The sequence below is a fragment of the Plecotus auritus genome, assembly GCF_963455305.1.
Source record: "Plecotus auritus genome assembly, chromosome: 3".
NCBI classification, from domain to species: Eukaryota; Metazoa; Chordata; class Mammalia; order Chiroptera; family Vespertilionidae; genus Plecotus; species Plecotus auritus.
Window position 1 is genome coordinate 143,962,571 of NC_137772.1, and position 27,640 is coordinate 143,990,210.

The 27,640-nt window shown below is 36.5% G+C and overlaps 1 protein-coding gene across 4 annotated transcripts in view; it reads right to left on the bottom strand.

Moving 5' to 3' along the window:
* Positions 1-27,640, bottom strand: part of LRRIQ1 (leucine rich repeats and IQ motif containing 1) — a gene marked incomplete at both ends in the record, with an annotated part of 281,974 nt that overhangs the window by 60,001 nt on the left and 194,333 nt on the right. For all 4 annotated transcript variants that reach the window (XM_080659623.1, XM_080659624.1, XM_080659621.1 and 1 more), the window contains 2 exons: positions 1,245-1,305; positions 3,603-3,735. In XM_080659623.1, coding sequence (XP_080515749.1) covers positions 1,245-1,305; positions 3,603-3,735 — 194 coding nt within the window. The remainder of the gene's footprint in view (positions 1-1,244; positions 1,306-3,602; positions 3,736-27,640) is intronic.

Consider the following 27,640-nt stretch of genomic DNA (forward strand, 5'->3'; position numbering starts at 1 on the left):
GCAGACGCTGGTGGCATCGCCTCGGCAACGCGAGCCCAGTGCCCACTCCTTGTCGTGGAGGGAGGGAAGGGGCCTCTGGCCAGAGGACTGGGCACAGGACACTGAGCTCATGTCACCCCCAGCAAAGTGAGCCCAGCATCTGTGCCCCAGCTGCGAGGAGGGAGGGAAGGGGCCTCTGGCCTGCGGCCGGGGCGACCAACACTGGGATCGCAGTAACTCGAGCTCAGCATCCCTGTCCCGGCCACGCAGAGGGAGGGGAAGACCCAGAAAAATGGATCTTCCCAGTTCCTGACACTGATGAAGCCCTAGGGGTGCTGGGGTCCTCTGCCTGCAGCCCCCAGTTGCAGCCCGGCAGCCCCAGTCGCAGACTGGAAGACCCCTGCCCGCAGTGTGGATGCAGCCAGTGTGGTGCCATGGCAGGGAGGGGGTCCAGCGGGCACGCTACAGACATCAAGTTGCTGCCGCCACAGCCACCTCCCACCCCCGCGCTCACAAGTAGTATGTTCCAAGGGGGCGACTCCTGAGGTGCAGCTCCCACAGCAGCTGATGCGCACCACGATGGCGGGGAAGCGGGATCTGGGAGCCCGGGAAGCGGGACCTGGGACCCCAAGCCCCTGAGTACCCGAACTGCTGGGCATCATGGGCCGGGGTCCTGAGAAGGCCCCAGGACAAGCATCTTCCCAGAGGCTGTGTGGAGGGAGGGGAGGAGCCTCTGCCTAGAGACCGGGGTGAGGGATGCTGGTGTCATTGCAGGCCGGGCTGAGGGACACCCCCCCCTACCCCCCCGTGCATGAATTTCATGCACCGGGCCTCTAGTGTAGAAATAATATTCTAGAGTAATACATTTATTAGTATATTTGTATTGATTTCAGAGAGGAAGAAGGAGAAAGAGATAGAAACATCAATGATAAGAGAGAATCATTGGTTGGCTGCCTCCTGCACACCCTACACTAGGAATCAAGCCCACAACCATATGGCCTGACCTGGAATTGAACCATGACCTTCTGGTTCATAGGTCGATGCTCAACCTCTGAGCCATTCCGGCTGGTCAAGACTAATACATTTTAAAGTTATACTAGAAGTGGAGAAAATGTTATTATTCCAATACATAGTGTTTTGATATTATCCTAAATAAACACAGTTGAGATTTCCATAATTTATACTAATATATGGACATATTTTAAAGTGCACTTGTTGAGTACTTGTGTCTACAACTTTTCTGTGTCTTTGAACACATTTCTTACCACAAGCTGAACTCTTCCACCATTAAGTACATCTGGATCTAATTCAGGCAAGAAATGATTGCTGCAGTGACAAAAACAGAAATAATATTATTGCATAAATTTAGAGAAAGAATGTAAAGGAAATGCCCAATGAAAAGTTTGGGACTAATTAGTAATTTAAAAAATGGTAATAATCGTTTTCTTAAATAGGGTTACATGCAAAGGTATATACAAACTTACATTTTTTTCATAGTCATTTTAAAATTAAATTTGATATAATTTAAATTTCTAAATAACACTTTAATGCTACCCTTCTTTGCTAAACATAAACACATACAATAAACAAAAATCTGAAAGAAACAAGAATGATAGCTAAAAATTATTAAAAAATATAAAAACTTTACATTTACCTACGTATCTTCCTTGTTTTATGATTAAGGCAAAGCTTCCTACTTTTAAAATAGTTTTTGTGTGTTTAGTACATTATACTACTGCTCACAATTAACTTCTGTTTAAAAGTAGAACATTTGGCTTTTCAAGAACTTCCATTCTTGCCCTGGTCAGTGTTAGAGTGTTAGCCTGCACACCAGAGCATCTCAGGTTTGATTCCTGATCAAGGGCATATTTCCATTTGCCGGTTCACTCTCCCACCCCTACCCCAGTCTGGGGCTTGTGAGAGGCAACCAGTTGATGTGTCTTTCTCACATTGATGTTTCTCTCTCTCTCTCTCTCTCTCTCTCTCTCTCTCTCTCTCTCTCTCTCTCTCTCTCTCTCTCTCTCTCCTCTCTCCCCTCCTCCTCCTCCTCCCTTTTTCCCTCCCTTCCACTGTCTCTGGGAAAAAACCCCACTTCCATTCTTGAAAATAATATTTCTTAAAATGTTACTGCCTATACTTTTACATATTATATTTCAAAAGAGAATAACCATAAATAATTACCTGTTGTATAATATATTTAAATATAACTTATTTAGGAGCAAGGGATATTGTTAAATGTGTGAGCTTCTCTAAACTACATACTAAATAAGTTTTTAAAATTTTCACATTATCTCTGCTAATGCTTTAAAATTTCTGAAAGAACTCATATCTGGTTAATATAGATGGCAAGTCGTAGGGTTATACTACATTTGTTTATAGTTCTAAGGATTTCATCTTATGAATTACACTAATTGTAGGATTTTGTTTGTTAGTTTGTTACTCATTTAAATAGTTATTACATACAATGCCTGGAAATATTTCCAAAGTGTCATCTACATTTATATTCCATATTGGTTTATACATTTAATAAATGCTTAAAATAGCATGTATTTTACTTTTCTGTGCATATAGGTAGCTACAATGAAAGTCTTGAAAATTTATGTCAAAATATTATCTCCAGGCTTTTATTTCCTTAAAACTTTGATTCAGTGGCTAAGTACATATATGTTTTATATTACATTGTTAATGACTGGATTTTGTTCCCATAAAATTCTTATCTTAAAGTCCTAACCCTCAATACCTCAGAATTTTACTGTATTTGGTTGAAGGGTGAGGGAATGAAGGTAAAATGAAGTCACATGGCTGGGCCCTAATCCAGTATGACTGGTGTCTTTATAAGAAGAGGAGATTAGAATATAGACAACACAGATGAGGGATGATCATGTGAGGACACAATGAGAAGGGAGCCATTTGCAAGCCAAGGAGAGAGACCTCCAAAGAAACCGATCTTGCTGACTCCTTGATCTGGGGTTTGTAACTCCCTGAACTGTGAGTAAACAAATCTCTGCTGTTTAACCTACCTAATCTGTGGTATTTTGTTATGGCAGCCCTCAAAAACTAATATAGACTTTAATGTAACTAAAATTAATTGACCCTGTTTATTGCTAAATAAAACATTTAATATCTTCAACCTTGTGAGCTCACCTCTATTCTGTGAGTCAGATAAAACATTATAATCTCACTATAAAGGAGAGGAAACTGCGCCTTGGGACATCCTTGAAAATTAGTTACATGACTGGTAAAGTGGCAGCATCAGGGTTGAATTATAATTTTAACTGCCACACATAAATGATAACAAAAATAACACAAAATACAACTTGTACTACATATAATATTTATAAACAGTTAATATATACTATACATTTACTTTATAAAGCAGAATCATTTGTGTAGTTCATCTGTTGTTATTAAACATTTACAGAAAGAGTTTCTTAAACATTTTAGAATGAAATATATAAAGAGTGATTAAATCTATTCTATATAAGGAGCCATTTTATAGCCTGGTTTCGTGGTACATTGGCCTTTGGCTATAAGTCATGTTTGTTTTAGCACAGTTAATCTAGGTTTAACTTTTCAAGATGGGTTTATAATACAAAAATCCAATTTAAGGGAAATGACCTTACCATTTCAAATTTCTGGAACTAGTTGTTTCATGAATTCCAACCTGTGTGTGAAGCCACTGATATGTATATTCTTTACTCCTTTCTAATTTTTCATGTGCCTTGGTATCCTGGCAGATAAATTCTTCTTCCTTACCTGGGAAAGAAATATGGACATTTTATTTGTTATTTAAAGAGATCAAATTTTGTCCAAACAGTTCAGTTAGGGTAACAACTTTATCATAACAAAGGGAAAAAAAACAACATAATTCATGGGATCTAAATCATCTGTAAGAAAAAAGTCAGTCACAAAGTAACTTTTCCTGCTAGAGTTTCACACCTACCTATTTTGAAAAATAAAGTAAATGCCTTAATGCAACCAATATTTTTTAAGAATTGTTTTGTTATTTTTATAATTAGAAAATTCAAATAATTATTTTTGGTAGACAGTAGAATAATTATTTTTGGTAGACACTAATATGCAAAGTGTCCCTTCAGGAGTTCAACCGCCCGGGAGTTCAATCGCTCTCTATGACATGTGCTGACCACCAGGGGGTGGCGCAGAACAAAGGAAGGCCCTGGCCAGCAGCCGTCAGCCGCAGGGACCCTACCCATGCATGAATTTTGTGCACTGGGCCTCTAGTTCTAATATAAAAAGAAGATCTATCTACCAACTATGATGTCCTTTTAGGCTTATTTTAAAGTCCAATTGTTCTCATACTAGTTTTATCCATATGCAGAATTTACAAATATAATGAAGGTATTAAAACAGAATTTTAATTTTATATAAAACTTAAACTTGGTTTGTGTAAGGTAATATAATATTTTAAGTTGGGAATACAATTTCCGTCAGGATTATATGTGCTTATGCCATAACACCTATTTCAAAAAGGGGGTGTGTGGAACATAACAATAAAAATGCTTATGGAAAATATGAAGATGATAAATTATACTAGGTATGAATACAAGGTAACAAGCATACAAAATAAAATAGTTAAAAAAAGAATACAACCCTTACTTTCAAATGTAAAATTTTATATATATATATATATATATATATATATATATATATATAGTTGTATTTTTTTTAATTGTTGACATTGCTGCTACCTTAATGCCATGCATTTCAGAGTTACACTGAAGATCTTTTGTTTCAGAGCCTTTATCCATGAACATGATTTTTTTGGGGCTGGTTTCTTTTTTTGGTGCCATAACAATATTTTGGGCTTGATTGACAATAAACCAGAGAAATGTACCTCTTGAAAACTAACTGATGGTAATCAAACTCACAAGAATGCTATAATTAAAAACCTGATATTTAAACTTTCAATTTATTAATTTGAACTATTCTTTTGCTATAGATCATCAGCTAAAAATCAGAATGTTCATTTCTCCAACCTCTTAGTACTCATAGTATCTTATGTTTCTAAAATGACCACACCCTTGCATCCTGAGTTGAAACTAACCCACCCATATTTGCTATATTGGAGGCACATATACTTCACATACCAGAGCTAACCACTGAATCCATGACCAGACACCATTTTTGTAAATGGCCTTATAAGTAGATCTACAGAAACTATAAAAGAGACTCAAACAGAGGGAAGACTTGGTGTTACCACACCCAGTTACTGCACAGCATTAAGTCTCTTCTCCAGCAGAGGCCCAGCCTTTCATATGCTTTTCTTGGTTGACCAGATCAGATTTTGGAACCATGAGTGCAGTGACAGAGAATAGTGGGGACTCAGTGACCGTGTTAATGAAACGTGTCCACAGCTGTAACCTTATTCTTATTCAGAGAATCCTTTTGTAACAAGTGTACTTTAGTTAAAAATAAGAATTATCTATGGCTTCCTGCTTTTAAAAAGAGTGACACATATTGATAGTCACTTTTTTAAGTAGTCATTTTGGAAAGTGTTCCTCAACTGTGCAATAACACTCTATACATACTAAGTGGTTTTTTCATCAGAACTCAACCAAGATTCTAGACAACTATTCCCAAGTAAAGATGAGAGATTTCACTGAAAGGGTCCCATTCAAATTAACCAGCTTAACCCTAAGGCATAGATTGGTAGATTGGCACAAGCTCAGTGTTAGAAACAGAACGAACACAGTGATGAAGTTGGTTGAATGAACTCAAAGATGCTGCAATTCAGATGCTGCGGGAAGTTATTTGACTAACCCATTTCAGGACCACTCCTGCCACTGAGAAGAAAAAACTAAGGTTTACTCATTGAAACTTGCAGAAAAAGTCCTGTTTTTTGCACCTGGGGTACGAAAAATAGTAGTGAACTGGGTTACTTAATGAATTTTTAATTTAGCCAGGCTGCCCAATAAGTATTTCCTTTGAGTTTACAAGAAGTATCATTTTGCCTGAAGAAAGTGAAACCCTTATCTACTGTGCTACCCTACTTCTCTGGGACTTGCTTCACTAACTTCTTATGTCATCAACCTAAGAAAAAATGTCTTTCTTTGCTTCCTGCTCTCCACTAATTACTACTATCTATTTAAGCCCCTTTATTTCAAAACACAAATTCAATTGCTTTTATTTAAACAAATTATTAAACTGTTAAATTATAAAAATAATATAGTCTCACTATTGACAATTTAAAAAATAAATAAAAGATTTTTTTTAAAAAAGAAAATCCACAAAAATCCCACTATCCAAAAACAACCACTGGATAATATTTTAAAGGTATTTCCTTGTAGTTTTCTCATAAAATTGCTTTGCTTTGTTTTTTGTATATATCAGCCTATCTTTCAGTTAGTACTATAACAAATGTATTCCATGAAATGTAAATCTCACCCTGAACATACTATTAGTGTTTTTACACTATGAAGTACAAATTTGTTACATAAGTTTGTAATTATCCTATTTAATTAATATATTTCTTCAGGTGAAATTAAAGGATGTCTAAAACTATCAATATTTTGAAGAACTCAAAATAATCTATATTATCAAATAGTTTTAAAAGCTTTCATTAATTTACCACATAACTATATGAGGTTTCTCAATTTACTGAGTCCCTGGTCAACATTATAATATTACATATTAAAAGTTGTTGATATTTTGACAAAATTATCATATAATATTATCTAATTAACAAGTCTTGTGGCTAGTGAGATTTTGCATTACTTAATATGATTATTTATTAATTACTAGAGGCCCAGTGCACAAAATTCATGCACAGGGTGTGTGTCCCTCAGCCCAGCCTGCACCCTCTCCAATCTGGGACCCCTCTCACAATCCAGGACTGCTGGCTCCCAACTGCTTGCCTGCCTGCCTTCCTGATTGCCCCTAACTGCTTCTGCCTGCCAGCCTGATCACCCCCTAACCACTCCCCTGCCAGCCTGATTGATGCCTAATTGCTCCCCTGCCACCCTGTTTGCCCCTAACTGCTCTCCCCTGCAGGCCTGGTACCCCCCAACTGCCCTCCCCTGCAGGGCTGGGTCCCCCCCAACTGCCCTTCCCTGCAGGCCCAGTCGCCCCCAACTTCTCTCCTCTGCTGGCCTGGTCACCCCTAACTGCCCTCCCCTGCAGGCTTGATCGCCCCCAACTGCCCTCCCTTGCAGGCCTGGTCCCTCCCAACTGCCCTCCCCTGCTGGCCTGATCACCCACAACTGCCCTCCCTTGCAGGCCTGGTCTCTTCCAACTGCCCTCCCCTGCTGGCCATCTTGTGGTGGCCATCTTGTGTCCACATGGGGGCAGGATCTTTGACCACATGGGGGCAGCCATCTTGTGTGTTGGAGTGATGGTCAATCTGCATATTACTCTTTTATTAGATAGCATAGAGGCCTGGTGCACGGGTGGGGCCAGCTGGTTTGCCCTGAAGGGTGTCCCGGATCAGGGTGGGGGTTCCCTTGGGGCGTGGGGTGGCCTGGGCGAGGGGCCTGTGGTGGTTTGCAGGCCGGCCACGCCCCCTGGCGACCCAAGCGGAGGCACTGGTATCTGGGATTTATTTATCTTCTACAATTGAAACTTTGTAGCCTGGAGCAGAGCCAAGCCTCCTGCTTGCTCTGTGGCTGCAGCCATTTTTGTTGGGATTTATCTATCTTCTATAACTGAAACTTTGTAGCCTTGAGTGGAGGCCTGGGCCTGCCAGGGTGTGCGGAAAGCTTGGCTTCCTCGATTGCCAGGGAAACCCAAGCCTCCTGCTCGCTTCATGGCCGCAGCCATCTTGGTTGGGTTAATTTGTATACTTGCTTCTGATTGGCTGGTGGGTATGACTTGTGGGTATAGTGGAGTAATGGTTTATTTGCATATTATTATTTTATTAGATAGGTCATATAGTATAAAATATCTTTCTGTTCTCCCCAATGATCTACTGAATCTTAGTACTGAATTTATGTTTTTGTTTTCAATTGACTACTTGTGATCCTTTATCTGTTATCACTGGTGGAAATATTTACTCCTGCCCATTATTTGATTTTAGTTTTCATTATACTTTCAAAAGGGGAATTTTTTTCTTCTTTAGGAAAACACATTTCTTTATTTGTTAAATATCTTCTTAACTACAAGCCGTTTTATCCTTATAATTTATAAGTTTGTGCCTCTCAATTCAGTAAACTTCTAAAATGAGATATAAGATTTCAGGGACAAATTCTATAATCTTCTAATACCTTGTGTTTCATGCTAAAAGATATTGGTTAACTTTTTTTGTAAGAGAAGTCCACACCTCTATCTCTATTTCTTTAATTTCTGTTCCCTTCTTAATTTATTGCAATCTGATTTTATGAAATTGAAATTGTCCTTTACTAAGAAGGTTTTAAATTTTCTTCTCTGACAAGCACATATATTCCTTTTTTTTATGTTTGTAAGTACCTGATTACCTGATTCTTTTTTTTTTTATTGCATATATTCCTTATCTTCATTGACCTCTTTGCTAAATTCAACTACAGTCCATTTACTTTGTCTTAAAACTCGCTCTTCAGAAGGACTTTGCAACAGCCAAACTTCAAGTGCTCCTCTCAGGCTCCTTCAAAGATTCATTTAGATGATGGTGTTCCCATTCTACAAGTCCCTAAGAGACCACATTCTCTACTCTATGACTGGCACTGTGCTGGCTTCTGAGGAAGGTCAGCTAAGGTAGACATTGTATATTATCTCATGAGGCTGGCAGCCTACAGGACTAGGTATCACCAACCTGTATCTTATTTATATTTTCATATCGAGCTGAATTTCAGAATCACAACTTAGTTTTACCATTATGATTCCATTAAGTCTGTTTTCCTCCTGAATTCCCAAGGCATCCAGACCAGATATTCTGCAGTCAACCCTGGCTGCTCATTTCTTAAGTACCAACATCTAATCAGAAACTTGATCAAATTCACCTGCTAATACCTGGCTCCTCATTTCCATCTCTACTTCCCCCATTTTACTCAGGTGTACTTTCTTAAAACAGGAATGAGTGTGTAATGACATATGTGCAAAGTGCCTTTCTTATCTGTCACAATAAGAGAGACACCCCTCCTCCTAAGGCCAATGCTCTCAACTATGCTCTGAATCCCAAGTATTCCATGTAATTTAGGATTCATTGCTATAATTTAGAATTCATGGTATTTTCTTTCTTTTGCCTCTCAAAAATGGCTTTATATCTTCCCCTCCTCTCTCATCTTCCCTAATCAGATGAAATTTTTGAAATAGTAGGTACAGTCCAGTCTCTAATGACTCATTGCCATTCATGCTCCAGCCCACTGCAATATGGATTCTCCTCCACACCATTCCACTGGAGCTGTTCACACTGAGATCACTAATACTGCTAAGTTTTGGGACTGTTTGAAGTTCTTATCTTGCTGACTCCTCTATAATATTATATACTGTTGTCCACTCCTTCATTCTTAAAGGCTTATTTACTTTGGATTTTGCTTCATACACTCTCTATGTTTTCTTCTGACCTCTATCTTAATCTCAATCTCCTTCAAGGATTCCTCTTTCATTGCCATCCCTTTCCAATTTCAGGATTCTTATTTGGGGTCCTATCCTGGCTCCATCTTATTCTATTTCCTGTATGAGGACATTCATTTAACTTCTTCAATCACTCCCCCTATCAACTTCTGAAATGTACTTATCTATAACCTCTCTACTTAGATATGCCCAGATAATTTCAAGTGAGTATGTAAAAAGATTGAAGCCATCTATTAAACCACCTTTTCCAAGTTGCTACCATGCTACCACTGTACATGTCAATGTACAGTGTACATTGTACAACTCAGAAGCCAGAGTGTTGCACTGAAACATCATTCTGCCTCCCAACTGCATATTTTACCTCCTAAATTTTTTTCACTCTGTCAAATCTCTTGCATTCCCATTGCCACTACTTTAATTCAGGCCACCACCACCTCTGAATTACTGTAACAGCGTCTCTCTGGTCTATTTGCTTTGGTCTTGCTCCGACATATATTATCTCCATACACCAAATAGTCTTGCTAAAGTACAAATCTAATTATGCTACTTCATTGATTAAACTCCTGGTTTTCCATTGCTTTTGGGTAATGTGAAAAATTTTTTTGCATAGCACACAAGCCTTGCATATACTTTCAAGAAATTCACATGTTAGGTTCCGGCTTCAATCACCCAGAAATAATTGCTCAAAATGATCTCTTTCGCCTATAGACTTTATTCTTGGTATTATCCACTTTACCAACCATGTTCTTGCTTCAGGTCTTCAGATCTCAGCTTTATTTCTTTCCCCCACTGTAGTCGCAGCTGGTCCCCACAGCCAATTGGCCTGCAGATCTCAGCTTTAGAAATTACATTCTTTGGGGTAAGCCCCTGAGGTTCCAACATTGCATTCCTTATTCAATTTAGGTAAGAGATGTCCTTCGAAGGATCCTATAGATCCCATAATAATATCTATTACATTATATTCTATTTTCCTATTCAATGTGTCTGCTTTGGCTACTAGAGTATAAGCTATTTAAATGGAACATAGAAGTTCGGTGCTCAATAAATATTGGTGAAGTAAAGGAATCATTGCAATAGTTGATTGATGTCCTCTCAGAGCCCTGAGAAAGGTAGAGCTGGAACTTAGAATTTTAGGGTGCATACAAACCTGCGCATTGTGAAGGATACCCCATTATCTAAACACTAGAGGCCTGGTGCATGAAATTCATGCACTTGGGGGTGGGGGGTTCTTCAGCCTGATCTGTGCCCTCTCACGGGGTGGGCTTAAGCCAGCAGTCAGACATCCTTAGCGCTGCTGCGGAGGTGGGAGAGGCTCCTGACACGGCCGCTGCGCTTGCCAGCCGTAAGCCCAGCTTCTGGCTGAGGGGCTCTCCTCTTGTGGGAGTGCACTGACAACCAGGGGCCAGCTCCTGAATTGAGCAGGATCAGGCCAAAACTGGCTCTCCAACATCCCCTGAGGGGTCCCAGATTGCGAGAGGGTGCAGGCCAGGCCAAGGGACCCCATTGGTATACGATTGGGGCCAGGAAAGGATGTGGGAGGTTGGCCAGACAGGGAGGGCAGGAGGGCTTGAGGGCATATCTGGCCTGTCTTGCTCAGTCCCAATTGGCTGGACCCCAGGAGCAAGCTAACCTACAGGTCAAAACATCTGCCCCATAGCGAGCGGTTGAGCAGCCTTAGCATATCATTAGCATATTATGCTTTGATTGGTTGAACAGATGACTGGACACTTAGCATATTAGGCTTTTATTATATAGGACTAGAGGCCCGGTGCACAAAATTCGTGCATGGGGGGGTGTGTCTCTCAGCCCAGCCTGCACCCTCTCCAATCTGGGACCCCTTGAGAGATGTCCAACTGCCCACTTAGGCCCAATCCCAGTAGGATCAGGCCTAAACGGGCAGTCAGACATCCCTCTCACAATCCAGGACCGCTGTCTCCCAACTGTTCACCTGCCTGCCTTCCTGATTGTCCCTAACTACTTCTGCCTGCCAGCCTGATCACCCCCTAACCACTCCCCTGCCAGCCTGATTGATGCCTAACTGCTCCCCTGCCAGCCTGTTTGCCCCTAACTGCCGTCCCCTGGTCCCCCCAACTGCTCTCCCCTGCAGGCCTGGGTCCCCCCCAACTGCCTTTCCCTGCAGGTCCAGTCACCCCAAACTTCCCTCCTCTGATGGCCTGGTCACCCCTAACTGCCCTCCCCTACAGGCTTGATCACCCCCAACTGCCCTCCCTTGCAGGCCTGGTCCCCTCCAACTGCCCTTCCCTGCAGGCCCGGTCACCCCCAACTTCTCTCCTCTGCCGGCCTGGTCACCCCTAACTGCCCTCCCTTGCAGGCCTGGTCCCTCCCAACTGTCACCCCCTGCTGGCCATCTTTGACCACATGGGAGCAGCATCTTTGCATGTTGGTGTGATGGTCAATCTGCATATTACTCTTTTATTAGATAAGATAGAGGCCTGGTGCACGGGTGGGGGCCAACTGGTTTGCCCTGAAGGGTGTCCCAGATCAGGGTGGGGGTTCCCTTGGTGTGTGGGGCGGCCTGGGCGAGGGGCCTTTGGTGGTTTGCATACTGGCCACGTCCCCCAGAGACCCAAGCAGAGGCCCTGGGATCTGGGATTTATTTATCTCCTATAATTGAAACTTTGTAGCCTTGAGCAGAGGCCAGGACCGGCCAGAAAGCTTGGCTTCCTCCATCACCAGGGGCAACTCAAACCTCCTGCTCGCTTCAGCTCATGGCTGTCGCCATTTTTGTTGGAATTTATTTATCTTCTATAATTGAAACTTTGTAGCCTTGAGCAGAGGCCAGGGCCGGCCAAGAAGCTTGGCTTCCTCCATCGCTGGGGAAACCCAAGCCTCCTGCTTGCTCCGTGGCCACAGCCATCTTGGTTGGGTTAATTTGCATACTCGCTCCTGATTGGTTTGTGGACATAATGGAGGTATGGTCAATTTGCATGTTTCTCTTTTATTAGTGTAGACTAGATGCCTAGTTTTATCCCCCACCTCACCCGGGTTAGATATGCCCCACAAACCTGAGGCTTCCAGGGAGTTACATGCTGAAAATTTGAAGAATGAAGGTGATGTAGATAATGGGCTATTAGGTTTCTAGACGCTACTTATAATATCCCTAACTGCTGGATTCTCCTGCGGCAGTTTTCCTTAGACAGTGACTCATTTTGATTCTTTTGAACAAGAAATGTTTCTCCCTACTCCTCTTTCACTTGCCAGGTTCAAGAAACTTACTGGACATCCTTTCCAGGTGGGCTATACCATGGCAATTTGGAACGGCATTGTAGCCATTGCACGGTGCCTCAGTAAATCTACACTGAAGCAATATTCTTGGTAAACTTTGTAATAACAGGCAAGAATGTTATTGCCTACTCAGAAAACAAAGAAACCTGCTGTTCATTATGTGATTCAGATACATGTCATTACTACTACGGAGGACCTTCTAACACACTGTTCCAGAACCTAGGCATTAGAATATCTGATAATTAAATTTCAAGTAATTTCTTAAAATTGTAAGATGTTTACCTCCTCTCTTTACTTTTGTGTGTTATTTTTATAAGCGGTCAAAGCACTTTAATGGAAATCAAACTGGAAAACTTAAATACAGGTCAATGCCTACCTTTCCATGTATATACTACAGTTTTCCTAAGAAATACTGATATTACTGCTTGAGGTAGAAATATATCTTAAGTATTCATTATATCAGAATAGTGAACAATGCCTACTACTTTGACATTTTATAGAAGCTACTTTTAAGTCAGAATATTTAATTTTTGATATCCATATAATCAATAGAAGCTGCATTTATATTTTTAATGGTGCATAGTTTCTTGTGTTTTTTTTTTACATTATTTTGCTACTACATATTGAATTTGTATGTTTTAAAAATTTTTACATCTAGACAAATAAATGCTATTCTTTAGCTGGTGCAAACTTAATACCTACCATTTTTAGTAAGTAAAATGTCTTCAAAAGACAAACAACAAAAGAATATTGTTTAAAATTAAATTTACTTTTAACCAAAAAAATCTGAAAGGTAACTTACATAAGCCATTAAAATATGGAGAAATTTGAGGTGTTCACTATTTCTGTCTCTACATGCCAAGTATTTATCCTAGTGTATATATGGTTACTTCAACAAAACTGATTTATTTTGTTTTTAATAAATATAAACCTGACATTTTTATATTTAGAAAAGCTTAGACTGGTTGCTTTTTAATCTCAAAATATATAGTTACCAAATTAGAAAAGGTATTTTGATATGATGTGTATATATATGTATAATTTTTATATACAGTTTCATAATTTTCCTATTTAAATGTTCTACAATTGTGGTGTTAGTCTTTGTTTTTGCAGTAATTAAACCTTAATTGTTCTCACTTCCTTTCTTTTTTTTTTTATCGTCTAAAGAATTACGTATGTCTTCTTTTTCCCAATTGACCCCTCCCCAGCCACTCCCACCCCCCCAAGACAAGCCCCCGCTGCTCAGTGTCTGTGTCCATTGGTTATGCCAGTGGTCAGCAAACTCATTAGTCAACAGAGTAGCAAACCGCGGCTCACGAGCCGCATGTGGCTCACGAGCCGCAGTTTGCTGACCACTGTGTTATGCTAATATGCATGCATACAAGTCCTTTGGTTGATCTCTTACTGCCCTCTGCCCTCCCCCACCCCCAAATTCCCTGCCTTCACTCTGAGGTTGGATGGTCTGTTTTTTTGTTTTGTTTTGTATTTGGATCTATTTTTTTCATCAGTTTAGGTTATTATATCACACATATGAGTTTGATCCTGTGATATTTATCTTTCTTTGACTGGCTTATTTTGCTTAGCATAATGCTCTCCAGTTCCATCCATGCTGTTTCAAATGGTAAAAGTTCCTTCTTTTTTATAGCAGTATAGTATTCCATAGTGTAGATGCACCACTGTTTTTTAAAACACTCATCTGCTGATGGGCACTTAGGCTGTTTCCAAATCTTAGCTATTGTAAATTGTGCTGCTATGAACATAGGGGTGTATATATTCTTTCTAATTGGTGTTTCTGATTTCTTGAGATATATTCCTAGAAGTGATATTACTGGTTCAAATGGGATTTCCATTTTTAATTTTTTGAGGAAACTCCATACTGTTTTCCACAGTGGCTACACCAGTCTGCATTCCCACCAGCAGTGCACAATGGCATAAAATTAGAAATCAACTACAACAATAACAATGAAAAAGCAACAAACAATAACAAACACTTGGAGGCTAAATAGCATGCTATTAAACAATGATTGGGTTACCAAAGAGATCAAAGAAGAAATAAAAAGCATCCTAGTAACAAATGACAATGAAAAAACACAATCCAAAATCTATGGGACACAGTGAAAACAGTCCTGAGAGGGAAGTTCATAGCTTTACAGGCCTACCTCAAAAACAAGAAAAAATGGTAATGAATTATCTAACCCTACAACTTAAAGAATTAGAAAGAGAGCAACAAGAAAAGCCCAGAGTGAGCAGAAGAAAGGAGATAATAAAGATCAGAGCGGAGATAAAGGACATAGAGGCCAAAAAAACAATACACAAGATCAATAAAACCAAGAGCTTGTTCTTTGAAAGGATAAACAAGATTGATGAACCTTTAGCCAGGCTCACCAAGAAACAAAGAGAGAGGACCCAAATAAACAAAATCAGATATGAAAGAGGTAAAGTAACAACAGACCTAACTTCCTTTCTTAATGCCTGTTTAGAAAGTCATTTCAATTTTTAAAAGATGGATGATTTAAAATGCTATTTTCTCTAGCGATAGAAAGACTTAGGAAAGCATTACTGAGTGAAACTGGTTATTCAGACTAAATGGAAATGAATATGTGTAGCCTGTTTCTGTTATCTGTTGAGTGTTGTTACTGAATAAATGATTTAATGATGTTTCAAAAAAATGACAATTAAAGGTATTAAATTTAAAAACAATAACACAGAAAAACTTCTCTGTCATATAAGGCTACTTTATAAAATATTCATAATGTATGCAACCCTAGAAAAAGTTGGTCAGCTTTAAAGAAGTTCACTAAAAGAAATAAACTCCTTTTTAATGGAAATATTCCTTTCTTTATGAAAAGCAAAATAAGGATTCATTAAACCTATATGCTTCAAATAAACCAGTTTTCTAAATTTTCAAATATAGCATAATATATACAGAGGGAGATTAAGATTCAATTGTCATTTGGGGCACACAAAAAAGACTAATTATTTAGATTTTTATACTTATGGCAATTTTCCCATGACTATTTTCTTTTCCTGTAATGGCTTTCCTCGGTAATATAATAATAAAATACTCTTAGTTTCATGGATAGAGATGAGTTCATTTCTTTACCAAAAGCTTTTGGAGGACATGGTTGCATGCTGAGCAAAATGCTTCATGTGATGGCAATATTTTTGGTAACTTTGATAAATGGCTGATTCTATGTATTTTATGCTGGAAATACTAAAAATGTGATTTACATTATAAAGTATAAGTGGTCCGTATGTGTTTATTAAAAGAAGTATTGCATCATACCTCACAAATAAAGCACAAATAAAACTGGAGTTTGGCATAAATGTTACACTAATAGAATTTTAAATTCATTAACATTTGTATAAATACTTGTTGATAGGCTGTTTATGGCTTCTTCCTTAACCAATCCAATGTGTTGTTGGAATGTTGACAGCACTGGCATGTAACCAATAATTCTCTAAGAGCCATTTGTGTGTGACTAGCAACATCCCTATTCTTTTAAAATATATTAAATATATATGTAATTGATCACTAAGGAAAAATGACTTCATGAATAAAGAAAAGGATTGTTTGTACAAAAGTTTAAAAACAGAAATTTTGGGACTAGAGCCAAAGCTGTACGTAAGGGTGAAAGGCTAACTGCAGCACCAATCACTGCTTTACATACTTCATTGTAGTTTATGGCAGGAAGAGAAAAAAAAAGTACTAGAATGAAAAATACATGCTGGTCCCTGACATTTGAATTAATTTCCAAAATTCATCTGTTTGGGGGGTAGGGTAGTGCATAAGTACCTAGAGTGTATGAATGTGTGTTTTTTTTTTTTTATGAAAGCAAAGAAAAATAAAAGTGAGTTACTAAATTATATCTTTTAAAATATATGGATTCTGCAGACAGTAGACAGAACATTTAATATTATGGAGTTACTATATTTAAGTGAATCTCTGTGGAATAACAGAAATATTCTTTTACTAAGTGGACATTAGTATACTTATCAACCAATTACAATAAGTGTCTGTATTCAGCTTATGTACAATTCTACCTGAAAGCATAGGTTTTGCCATTTGTATTGTTCAGTTGATCTGTATGTCCTCATTCATATCTTTCTAGCAGAGTACCGTATAACACATAAAGGTGGTTCTTTGGTTTCTACTGTGAGAGATCGAGAATCACAAGTTGGTAAAGTCATAGAGATATTAACTTATAATATGTCTCCATGTTTGTTGTTTTCTAGGGCTAGAAGTAGGGTAAGTTAAGTGGGACACATGAAATACCTTCAGCACAAAATTTAAGGTGGTGACAAAAAAAAACTCAATCATCAAATAAATATTATTTTAATGTAATATTTAAAAATTAGAAAATCTATGATTTAAAAATATCAAAGTTTTAAATGATGGGATCAGACAATGATGTGCCAAGACCTACTGAAGCTTGAAGTAAAAGGGAAAATCAGTAATACTGTTTCTTCTCTGTCATGGTATTGGCAGATTTACCCATTTTTAAGAAATACTAAGTGCAAATAGGGTATTGTTTTTAGAACTACCATTGTGTAAAATTGCTTTCTACGGCTTCCTGTGAATCGGGCACACCACTTAATTTTCCATTAGAAGAGGCGCTGGAATTGTGACATATGAGAAATTAATTACAGAATAAATTAACTCGGTCCTTAGAGAAAAGACTTCACTTTAGTCATCTATCTGCCTAGCCACTGACTTGAAAAAGTAACTTGGCTTTTTCACTTATTAGCCATGTAATGTTGGGTAAATTATTTACCTTCTCTCTGTCTCAGTTTTCTCCTCTTAAAATGTCTATAATAATACATAATAATAGACTACATAATTGCCTAATATATATTAACGATTTAACAACTGTAGCCATTTTATTATTTTTTAAAAAGTGAATTGAACTCTCTTATGCATAGGCTTGTGCTATCTAAATTGCCACACACTAAGACTCCCCTACCGTGGAGGTGAGACTATCTGCAGAAGTCTTTAAAGCCAGACCCAGAACAAGGTTCCAGGGAGTCCCTGGCAGGAGGGGGAGATTCCAGTATTAACCACAAAACTATACAGAACACTATCCTGGGATTAAGTCTAGGAAGTCCTCTTTATCAGAATTCTAAATCTGTAACAGGTATTTTTAAATGTATTTTATTTCATAATATATAAGGACTTTACTGTGCCTTTAAGAAAGAAAAAAAGAAAAGATAAGAAGGGTATACAGTCCTAATTGATTTGAAGTTATTTCAAATAATTTTGAGCAATTGCTCAGGACAAACCATGACAGAGGTTCCATTGACATGATTCTCTTGTTTCATTTTCTCAATTTAATTTGTCTCAGAAAATATTCCTCCATCCAACTCAGACTCCCTCAGGGAGTGTTAATATAGTAGGTCATCCAAACCAAGGCCCACCTGATAGAATAATGCCTGATGATGTAAGTAGGTTGATTTTTAAAATAAATACAATCATAGTGGCCACATAAATTTTACTGCTACTGTTTTGGGTTTGTTTGGGAGTTTTTTGTTTGTTTTTTGGTATAGTGTTAAGACTTGAGGTCCTTGACATATCGAATAGTTCTTACTCTTTGGTAAAAAAAATCTGTAATTCTATTCATTCATGTATTATTAATTGAAGGCCAAGTAGAGGTTGTTAATTTCCTTACCAGTTTTATTTGAAAACAAGAAAGTGTTATTATATTAATACATTAATATAGAGGCTTGATGGAACAATTAAACGTTTTAAAAATATCATTGTAACAACTTTTTATAGCTATGGCTCATGGCACATGTCTACACATTCATAATGCATTTCTCAATGTCCATTAATGTTTTACACCTAATAGGTGTTGCGTGTTCTTTATATGTCCTTTATGCAAATGTTATTAATAATTTCTATATTTGTCAAACTTTAGAATACAGATATGCTTCTGTTATAGACAGGAATAACATCATATGAAATATTGAATGCATATTAAATATTGCTTGCATTATAAAAAGCAATAAATAAATAAGTAAAAATAATTTTCCTTCACATTTTGAGTAACAACATACTAGAGATTAATAAACCTGGTACCAAAATTATTGTATTCTTTAGGTAATAATTTCAGCAAGTATCCCCATAGCCTTTTGAAGATGTAAGAATTTTCTAATTGCATACTCCATTAGTGCAAAATTTTAATATTTTATTATAGTATCTTTAAAAAGGTAGAGTTTTGCTTTATGTAGCAAATTTTCATTTGTAAATGAATCAGGAGCTCCATTCATGGATTTCACTTTTAATTGAAGTGATAGGTAAAAGCATTATGGATCCACTCACACTGTAGTGGCGAAAGAAGTCAGGATAAGGCATTATAGGTTTTCCTATAAACAAGTTAATTTCTAGCTTTAAAATACTTATATAAATATTGATTTGTAGAAGCTCTTTCATTTGTTTGGAGGAGAAATTGAGGGTGGGATTTTAAGCTTGAAGGGTCCACAATTGGACAAGTCACCCCATTTATCAGAAACATTGTTTTGTTATCCATAAACATTAGAAAATAAAGCAATATACAGAATGCTTCATGGATTTGCATGTCATCCTTATGCAGAGGCTATGCTATCTCCATATCCTTCCAATTTTTTAAAATATATTTTATTGATTTTTTTACAGAGAGGAAGGGAGAGGGATAGAGAGTTAGAAACATCGATGAGAGAGAGACATCAATCAGCTGCCTCCTGCACACCTCCCACTGGGGATGTACATGCAACCAAGGTACATGCCCTTGACCGGAATCGAACCTGGGACCCTTCAGTCCGCAGGCCGATGCTCTATCCACCAAGCCAAACCGGTCAGGGCTCCTTCCAATTTTTTAGCACTGCATCTATGCTAAAAGTGAGCACTGGGAGCTTTTCAGTTACTTTTATTTCATTGTGATATATACAATGCATGCAAAATATTGTATATGCCATGTGATTACAATGTCAAGATTTATAAATAAATATATTATTGATATACACATAATTATGAAAATTATATAAATTATTTAAATAATTATCTATAATAATAAAAGCATAATATGCTAATTAGACTGGACATCCTTCCGGATGTCCTTCCAGACGACCTTTTGTATGAGGCCGGGGCTGCAAGGGACGCCAGGTGCCTGAGGGAAGCCGGTGCTGGCAGTCAGGGGAAGGAAGGCCTACTCTTGCATGAATTTCGTGCATCAGGCCTCTAGTATAAATAAAATATGCATAAATATTTCATGTGACCTCTGATCATTAAAAAATAAAAATAGAACACTATTTTTCCAAAATATTTTACTTCCCTTAGGGGTAACCACTATGCTGAAGTTTATAACCTTGACATTCTTGATTTCCTTTATAATCACCTATGTATTAAATATTATAGAATAAGCTTTGCTTGCTTTTGAATCCTTAAGAAATTTTTGAGAACTGATTTAAGTCCAGTATATGTTAAAGTTTTGTGAATATCCGGTGTGTGCTTGAGGATAATGTACATCCTCCAGGTGTTGTGTGTTCTATATATGTCCTTTATGCAAATGTTATTAAATTGGTTTATCAAGCCACATCCTTATTGAGTTTTTGAGTACTTGTTCTATAAATTACTAAAAAAGATACCTTGAAATTCCCCCAATATAGTTTGGAATTTTAAACCCCCTTGGTATTTCTTTAAGTTTTGCCTTATATCATTACTTTTTAATTAATAACAATTCAATTTTAGAACACCTTTAAGACTAAAACAAAATTAGGAGGAAGGTATAGAAATTTTTTCATATACTCCTTGCCCCTACTCAATCAAAGCCTCCCCCATTATTAACATATTTCCCTCCCCTATCCAGTGGTACATTTGTTATGATCTGCTAACTTACATTGAGACATCATAATCACTGAAAGTCCACAGTTTGCACTGCAGTTTATTTTTGGTACCGTGGATTTTGTGAGTTTGCACAAATGTATAATGGATGTATCCATCACTATGGTATTGTACTGCTCTGAAAATCCTCCACACTCTGTCTCTTCATGCCTTCTCCCCTGCCCTGACCCCCAGCAATACTGACCTTTTTAATCGTTTCCATAGGTTTGCCTTTTTAAGAATGTTATATTATTAGAATCATGAAGTATGCAGTCTTTTCAGATGGGCTTATTTCACTTATTATTATGCATTTATGTTTTCTCCATGTCTGACTTGATAGCTCATCTGGTTTGAGTGTTGAATAATATTCCATTATCTGGATGTACTGCAGTTTACCAATTCATCTACTGAAGGACATCTTGGTTATTTCCAATTTTTTTTCAATTATGAATAAAGCTGCTATAAACATCTGTGTGCAGGTTTTTTGTGTGGATGTAACTTTCCAGTTCATTTAGGTAAATAACATAGAGCCGCGGTTTGCCGCTCTGTTGACTAATGAGTTTGCCGACCACTGCCTTAGGGAAATACACTTAAAAAACATTTTAATAATGTACTAATGTCTTTAACCTGAAGTCAAAACTTCTGGGTAAGGGTAATGCCTTACAGCAGTGGTCGGCAAACTCATTAGTCAACAGAGCGGCAAACCGTGGTGCCGCAGTTTGCCGACCACTGAATAGAGTGTAACTACTGGATGGTAAGAGTATGCATAGTTTAAAAGAAAACTCAAAACTGTCTTCCAAAGTGCTATGCCATTTTGCATCCCCACCAGCAGGGAAGAGAGCTCTGTTGCTCTACATCCTCACCAACATTTGGTATTGTCAGTGCTCTAGATGTAGGCCTTTCTAATGGGTATGTAGTGGTATTTCACTGTAATTTGCATTTCCTTGATTAAATAAAATGTGGAGATTTTTTTTCATAGTTTTATTTGCCATCTGTGTATCTTCTCTGGTGAAATGTCTGCTAATGTCTTTGGCCCATTTTTAAAAACCAATGTGCTTTCCTCTTGTAAATATGTTAAGAGTTCTTTGTATATCTTGGGTAGCAGTCCTTTATCAGATACATGTTTTGCAGATATTTTTCTCCAAGTTTGTGGCTTGTCTTTTCATTCTCTTAACATTGCTTTTAACAAAACAGGAATTTTATTTTATTTTATTGAAACCTAACTTACAAATTATTTATTTCATCATTGTGCCTCCGGTATTATATCTAAAAAGTCAAAGCCAAACATAAGGTTATCCAGGTTTTTTTCCTATATTACCTAAGAATTTTAGAGTTTTGCATTTTACATTTAGTTCTGTGATCTGATTTGAGTTAATTTCTGTGAATGTTATAAGGTCTGTGCCTAGATTCAGTGATTTTTTAAATGTGGACGTTCCCTTATTCTAGCAATTATTTGTTGAAAAGACTATCTTTTCTCAGTTGTACTGCCTTTGCCTCTTTGTCAAAGATCAGTTGACCATATTTGTGTGAGTCTATTTCTGCGCTGTCTGTTCTGTTCTATTAATCTCTTCTATATTCTTTTGCCAACATCACACTATTTTGGTTACTGTAGCTTTATAGTGTTGAAGTTGAGTAGTGTCAATTCTTTGTAGTGTATTAAAAATGTAGAAAAATTTTTATCTGCTAACTGGGTTATTTAATGATTTACCTGTATTGTAAGTGCTGATATATTTGAAAAAATTATATACATATATATCACCTTGTTTTGTGCTTTCTATTTGCCTGAATATACTATGTCCTTTTTCATTACTTCTTGGCTTTATTTTGAATTGAGTACTTCTTTTATTGTTATTGTTTTCTTTCTACTAGTATGGAAATAATATTGTTTGCATATATTCATTTTAGTTTTTGCCCTGGAAATCATAACATATGTAGTTAACATAATCTAAAATTAACCAATCATTTTGTCATCCCAGAAAATGTAATTAATATTATAATATAAAATAATATGGTTAATATATTAATATATCTATATTTTCATTGTGACATATTTAATTTCACAAGATATTATCATTGCTATTCATGTTATATTTTACCAACATTATTCATTTTAAAAAAATTTTCACCTTTCTTTAAACCAAGGATCTTTCATGTGAGATTCTGTGAATAGGACTGTCCATTTAAATAAATTTCCTTAATATGCATCTGTTAGTAATAAACTCAGTTTTTGTTATTATAAAAGTGTTTTGTTTTGTTTTTGTCCTTATTCCGATGAATTCCAGTTTGGCTATAACTTACATTTATACAACTACCCAATCATTGAAAAGACATTAGCTGTCAATCTTCTTTTCTCATTACTTTAATATTTTTTTCTATTGCGTGCAATTTTGTTCTGATGCATTTAGGCTATAGATTTCTTTTAAAATTTATACTACTTATGATTCACTCAACTTCTTGACCTTATGGATAAATATATTTCATCTAGTTCAGAAAATTTTTCACTCATTATCTTACTGGATATTTCCATTGCCTCATTTTATCTTGGCTATCTTCTTGGAACTCCAACTACACATAACTTAAACCTTCTAAAACTTTTTCTATATATTTTCATGTCTTAAATTTTCCATCTCTTTGCTTCTCTGCACTGAATTCTAGATAACATTTATCACATAATATCAACTTCATGATTTCTTCTGCTTTGACTGATCTTCAGGTAAAACCATATTATAGATTTTAATTTTAATTACTTAATTTCTAAAATTTATATTGTTTTCTCAGATCTGTTCTCCACTACAGATATTTTCAAGATAGCCTTTATTCCTTAAAATAAGCATTCGTATCTTATAATCAATAACTAATAACAATTAATATAAATTATTTGTATATTTTTTCTGATATCTATTATTTCTACTGGACTAACTCATGGTGTCTTATTTTATTATAAATTAAAATGTATTTTTCAATTCAGCCACATATGAAGAGTTGATGCTATCAAATTAGGATAGTATATTACAATAAGTTTATATTTTAAGATTGCTTTTTAAATTACAGTCTGGTCTCAGCAGAAGAACTGATCCATCAATCTTTATTTTCTCAAATGGAAATTTGTATCATTTGTTAGCCCTACAATTTTTAAAGATTTTTCTGTCAAAATTTACTCATTTATCCCAATACCACAAAAATCATTTAACCTCTCTTTATCCAAAAGTATTTCTGCAGTTTAAGTTTTACCAATTTTTTCCCTTTTGTTTTTCGTCTATGTACTCATTTCTTCTATGAACCTCTCCTAAAGCCTAGGGAATCATATACAACGGAGGGCTTCTCAATCTATGGAGAAGAAATAGTAACCAAAGCTGGCTTTCAATTTATTTCACCATGTTGGAAACATGTATTATCAAAACATTGTCTATCATTTAAAAATATGTTTTTATTGATTTTCAAAAATAGAGGACGGGAGAGGGAGAGAGAGAAACATTGATAGGCTGTCTCCTTCATACCCCCTACTGGGGATTGAGCCAGCAACCTGGGCATGTGCCCTGATGGGGAATCAAACCAGCCATCCCTTGGTGCAAGAAGGAGGCTCAACCAACTGAGCCACACCATCAAGGGATGCTTATCATTTTGAATAGCTTGGTTGTAGAGAGAGAACTGTTTTAAGAAGCAGAAAAATGGTTACTACCACTTTAAATCTTAGTTTCATGTAATGTAAAATGAGAACATGTCTTGCCAATCTGTGAAACAAACCCACAAAATCATTTGAGGACCTGGGGAAGGAGTACTATAAATAAAAATATATAATTTTCTGATTTATGGTGTCTACAGACCTTAGAAATGGCAATTTTGATTTTTGACCCAAGATCTTTGTGATTTCAAAACTTTGGCCCTCTCTACTGTAAAAGATGATTTGATGTTTCCTGGGATATGGTTGACTTGTGCTAATTCCCATTAATATATGTTTTAAAATCATACCTACAGCCAGGCATATACGACATATTATTACAGTCTTAACAATTATGTTAATGTTCCTCAGAACTACTAGACAGTTTATAAGCAATAATTACACATGCATGATTCCTAATAGCATTCCACAAATCAACCAAAATATGGGATAAAATATACACAAGTTTAAAGAACAGTTTGTAAAGCAAGATGATTCATTATGTAATTGCATGTACCTATTACTAGTATTGGTAATTCATTTATTTCTTAAGTTGTGAAATTAATGTTTTTCTATGTCAAGAAATTTTGTGGGCTTGAGATTTGATCCCGTTTTCAGGTAGAAAGTTTGCCTAGCATGCTTTAAAACTCCTAGGTCAAGGGAAAGGGGCTTTAATATTCATAGCACTGTAAGCAGCACGAACATGAGCATATTTGTATTGGTTTGATACTGAGCTCATGAAAGGATTTTGTCCCAAGCTTAGGGAACTCAAATATTTTATAATTAACCTGCCTTTTGTACTGATGAGAGAATATTACCTTTATTAAATTGGACAGCAAGCAAATCTGCTCTATGCTTCAGAAGAGTCACTAGTTCTATCTTCTTAGGCTGTTTGTTTTATATTTTAAAAGATATCTGGAATGGAAGGGTAGTTAGTGCCACTCTTTTAGGATGTTCAAAAATGCAAGAAAATTGTCTCACCACACTACCTCAAAGTCAATGTTGAATGGAAACTCATGATCTACTTTTCCTTTCCTTCTATTAGGATTCAGGCTAAAGTAACTCTGTAGATATAATTTAACTATATCTATATTAATTTAACTATATCTATATTAGTATTTAACTATATTATGTCCCATTTAGTGTCAATGATATCAAGCGTTCAATTTGTAAAAAAAAAATTCTCTTTATAAAGTTTTTTTTTCTAATTTGAAAAGCACACTAATAAAAAAAAAAAAAAAACTAAGCCAAATAAGAAAAAAGTCACTAAGTTCTATCTTTAGGTCAAAATATGCTGTTTTATAATTCTATTGTGGCACAGAAACACATGGAGATAAAAGTTATTTTAGTTTTTCAGTGTGCATAGGTAAGAAATATGCTTTAAATAGTCACAAGTATATTTGTTATGCAAACGTGTATAAAAAGCTATTCTTCAGAAAGTATTAACATAGAAAAATTACAGAGTTAGAGAATACTGGGGTTTCTGAGCAACTCGTACATAATTTCCTATGGCTACAATGCTTATTATGCTTATTCATTCCCACAATTTAACAATTATATTGTAGAACTTTACAAGTTCCTCTGTGACCAAATGTGGAAAATTTTGTTCAAAATTCTTTTTATTTTCCAAAAGTTATTCACAAGAAAAAGTAAAGTCTGTGTTCTTTTTTTTTTTAATATATTTTATTGATTTTTTTTACAGAGAGGAAGGGAGAGGAATAGAGAGTTAGAAACATCGATGAGAGAGAAACATCAGAGAAACATCGATCAGCTGCCTCCTGCACACCCCCTACTGGGGACGTGCCCGCAACCAAGGTACATGCCCTTGACCGGAATCGAACCTGGGACCTTTCAGTCCGCAGGCCGACGCTCTATCCACTGAGCCAAACCGGTTTCGGCAAGTCTGTGTTCTTTATTACACCTGGTATATTAAGAACCTTTAAAAAAAAAGTCATTCATTTCCATATTCAGATATACGACATTAAGGGAAATTTTGTGGGAAAATATGGTTTCCTGTTGAAGTGGAAACACTGTGGCATTTGGAATCAGCCAGATGTAGGTTCAAATTCATACTGCTCTTACATAAGCTCCAAACTTTGATTGCATTCTTCAAAAATATGGGGATATTTTCTTTTAAGGAATGCGGTGAAGACTCAATGATATATATATATATATATATATATATATATATATATATATATAGTCTCTCAAGATTATTCTATGTGCTCAACAAATAGCATTTTATTTTCTTTCCTCCTGAGGCAGCCATCTCAAAATAGTAAGAATATTAGGTATCAATTCCTCAGGAATAGAAATTTACTAGAGCTCCTTATCATATTATTTAACTACTAGTCTAAGGATAGGGGGTTAGTCTTAATGTATTTATTCTAGCTACCCAGAGATAAATTTAGAAATGAAAATTAATTTCTTTCATAGTAAAAAGAAAATACACAATTAATCTTTTTTTTTTTTTTCAAATGAGAAAACTGAGATTCAGGTGAGTTAAGGATATACCCAGGATGCAACAGCTAGCTAGTGACAAATCAGAAACCTTCTAAATCTTAAACTTGTGCCCTTTTACTATATTGCCAATACTAAGGCAAACCCGTGAGTTTAGAACTGTTTAAGACCACAGCTGAGTGCTTTCTTTTCATGTCCATAGGGGTTAAAAGTGCCCACTAATATATTCTTTTGAGTTATAGAGGCAGAAGACAGAAATTTTTTTTTAAGTCTCTCTAAAAAAAACACAAAATGCCATTACTCTAGGTCATATGAGTCCTGAGTAAATCTCAGGTTTATAACATTAGGTAAGAACCTAAAATTGTATAAACAATGCATACTCACAGTTGACCAGGCTCATTATTTTTTTCTTCAATTAATCTAACTTCAGGTTTAATCCATCTATGAGTTTATATTAATTAAAATCATTTTTATGATTTTATTAATCATTTTAATTTCTAGAACTGCTATCCAGTTTTTTCAAAGCTTCCTAATTTTGCTAGTTTCTTATATTTTACTAACTTCATTATATTTTAAAATACATATTGATGTATGAAAATATGTAATATGTTATATAGTTCATCAAGTTAAAGACATTTTTATTCTGTAGCTGATAAATCTACTACATTCATGATTCAATGAACTGATTCTCTAGTTTTTTTTCTATTTGTTCTCACTCTAGTGTGTTTTACTTCAAATGTTTAGTAATGTTGTGACTGTTTTAGTTTATTATAATACTAGAGACCTGATGCAAGAAATTCGTGCATGGGAGGGGGGGTCCCTTCAGCCCAGCCTGCACCCTCTCCAATCCAGGACCCCTCAGGGGATGTCCAACTGCCGGACATCCCTCTCACAATCCGGGACCACTGGCACCTAACCGCGCACCTGCCTGCCAGCCT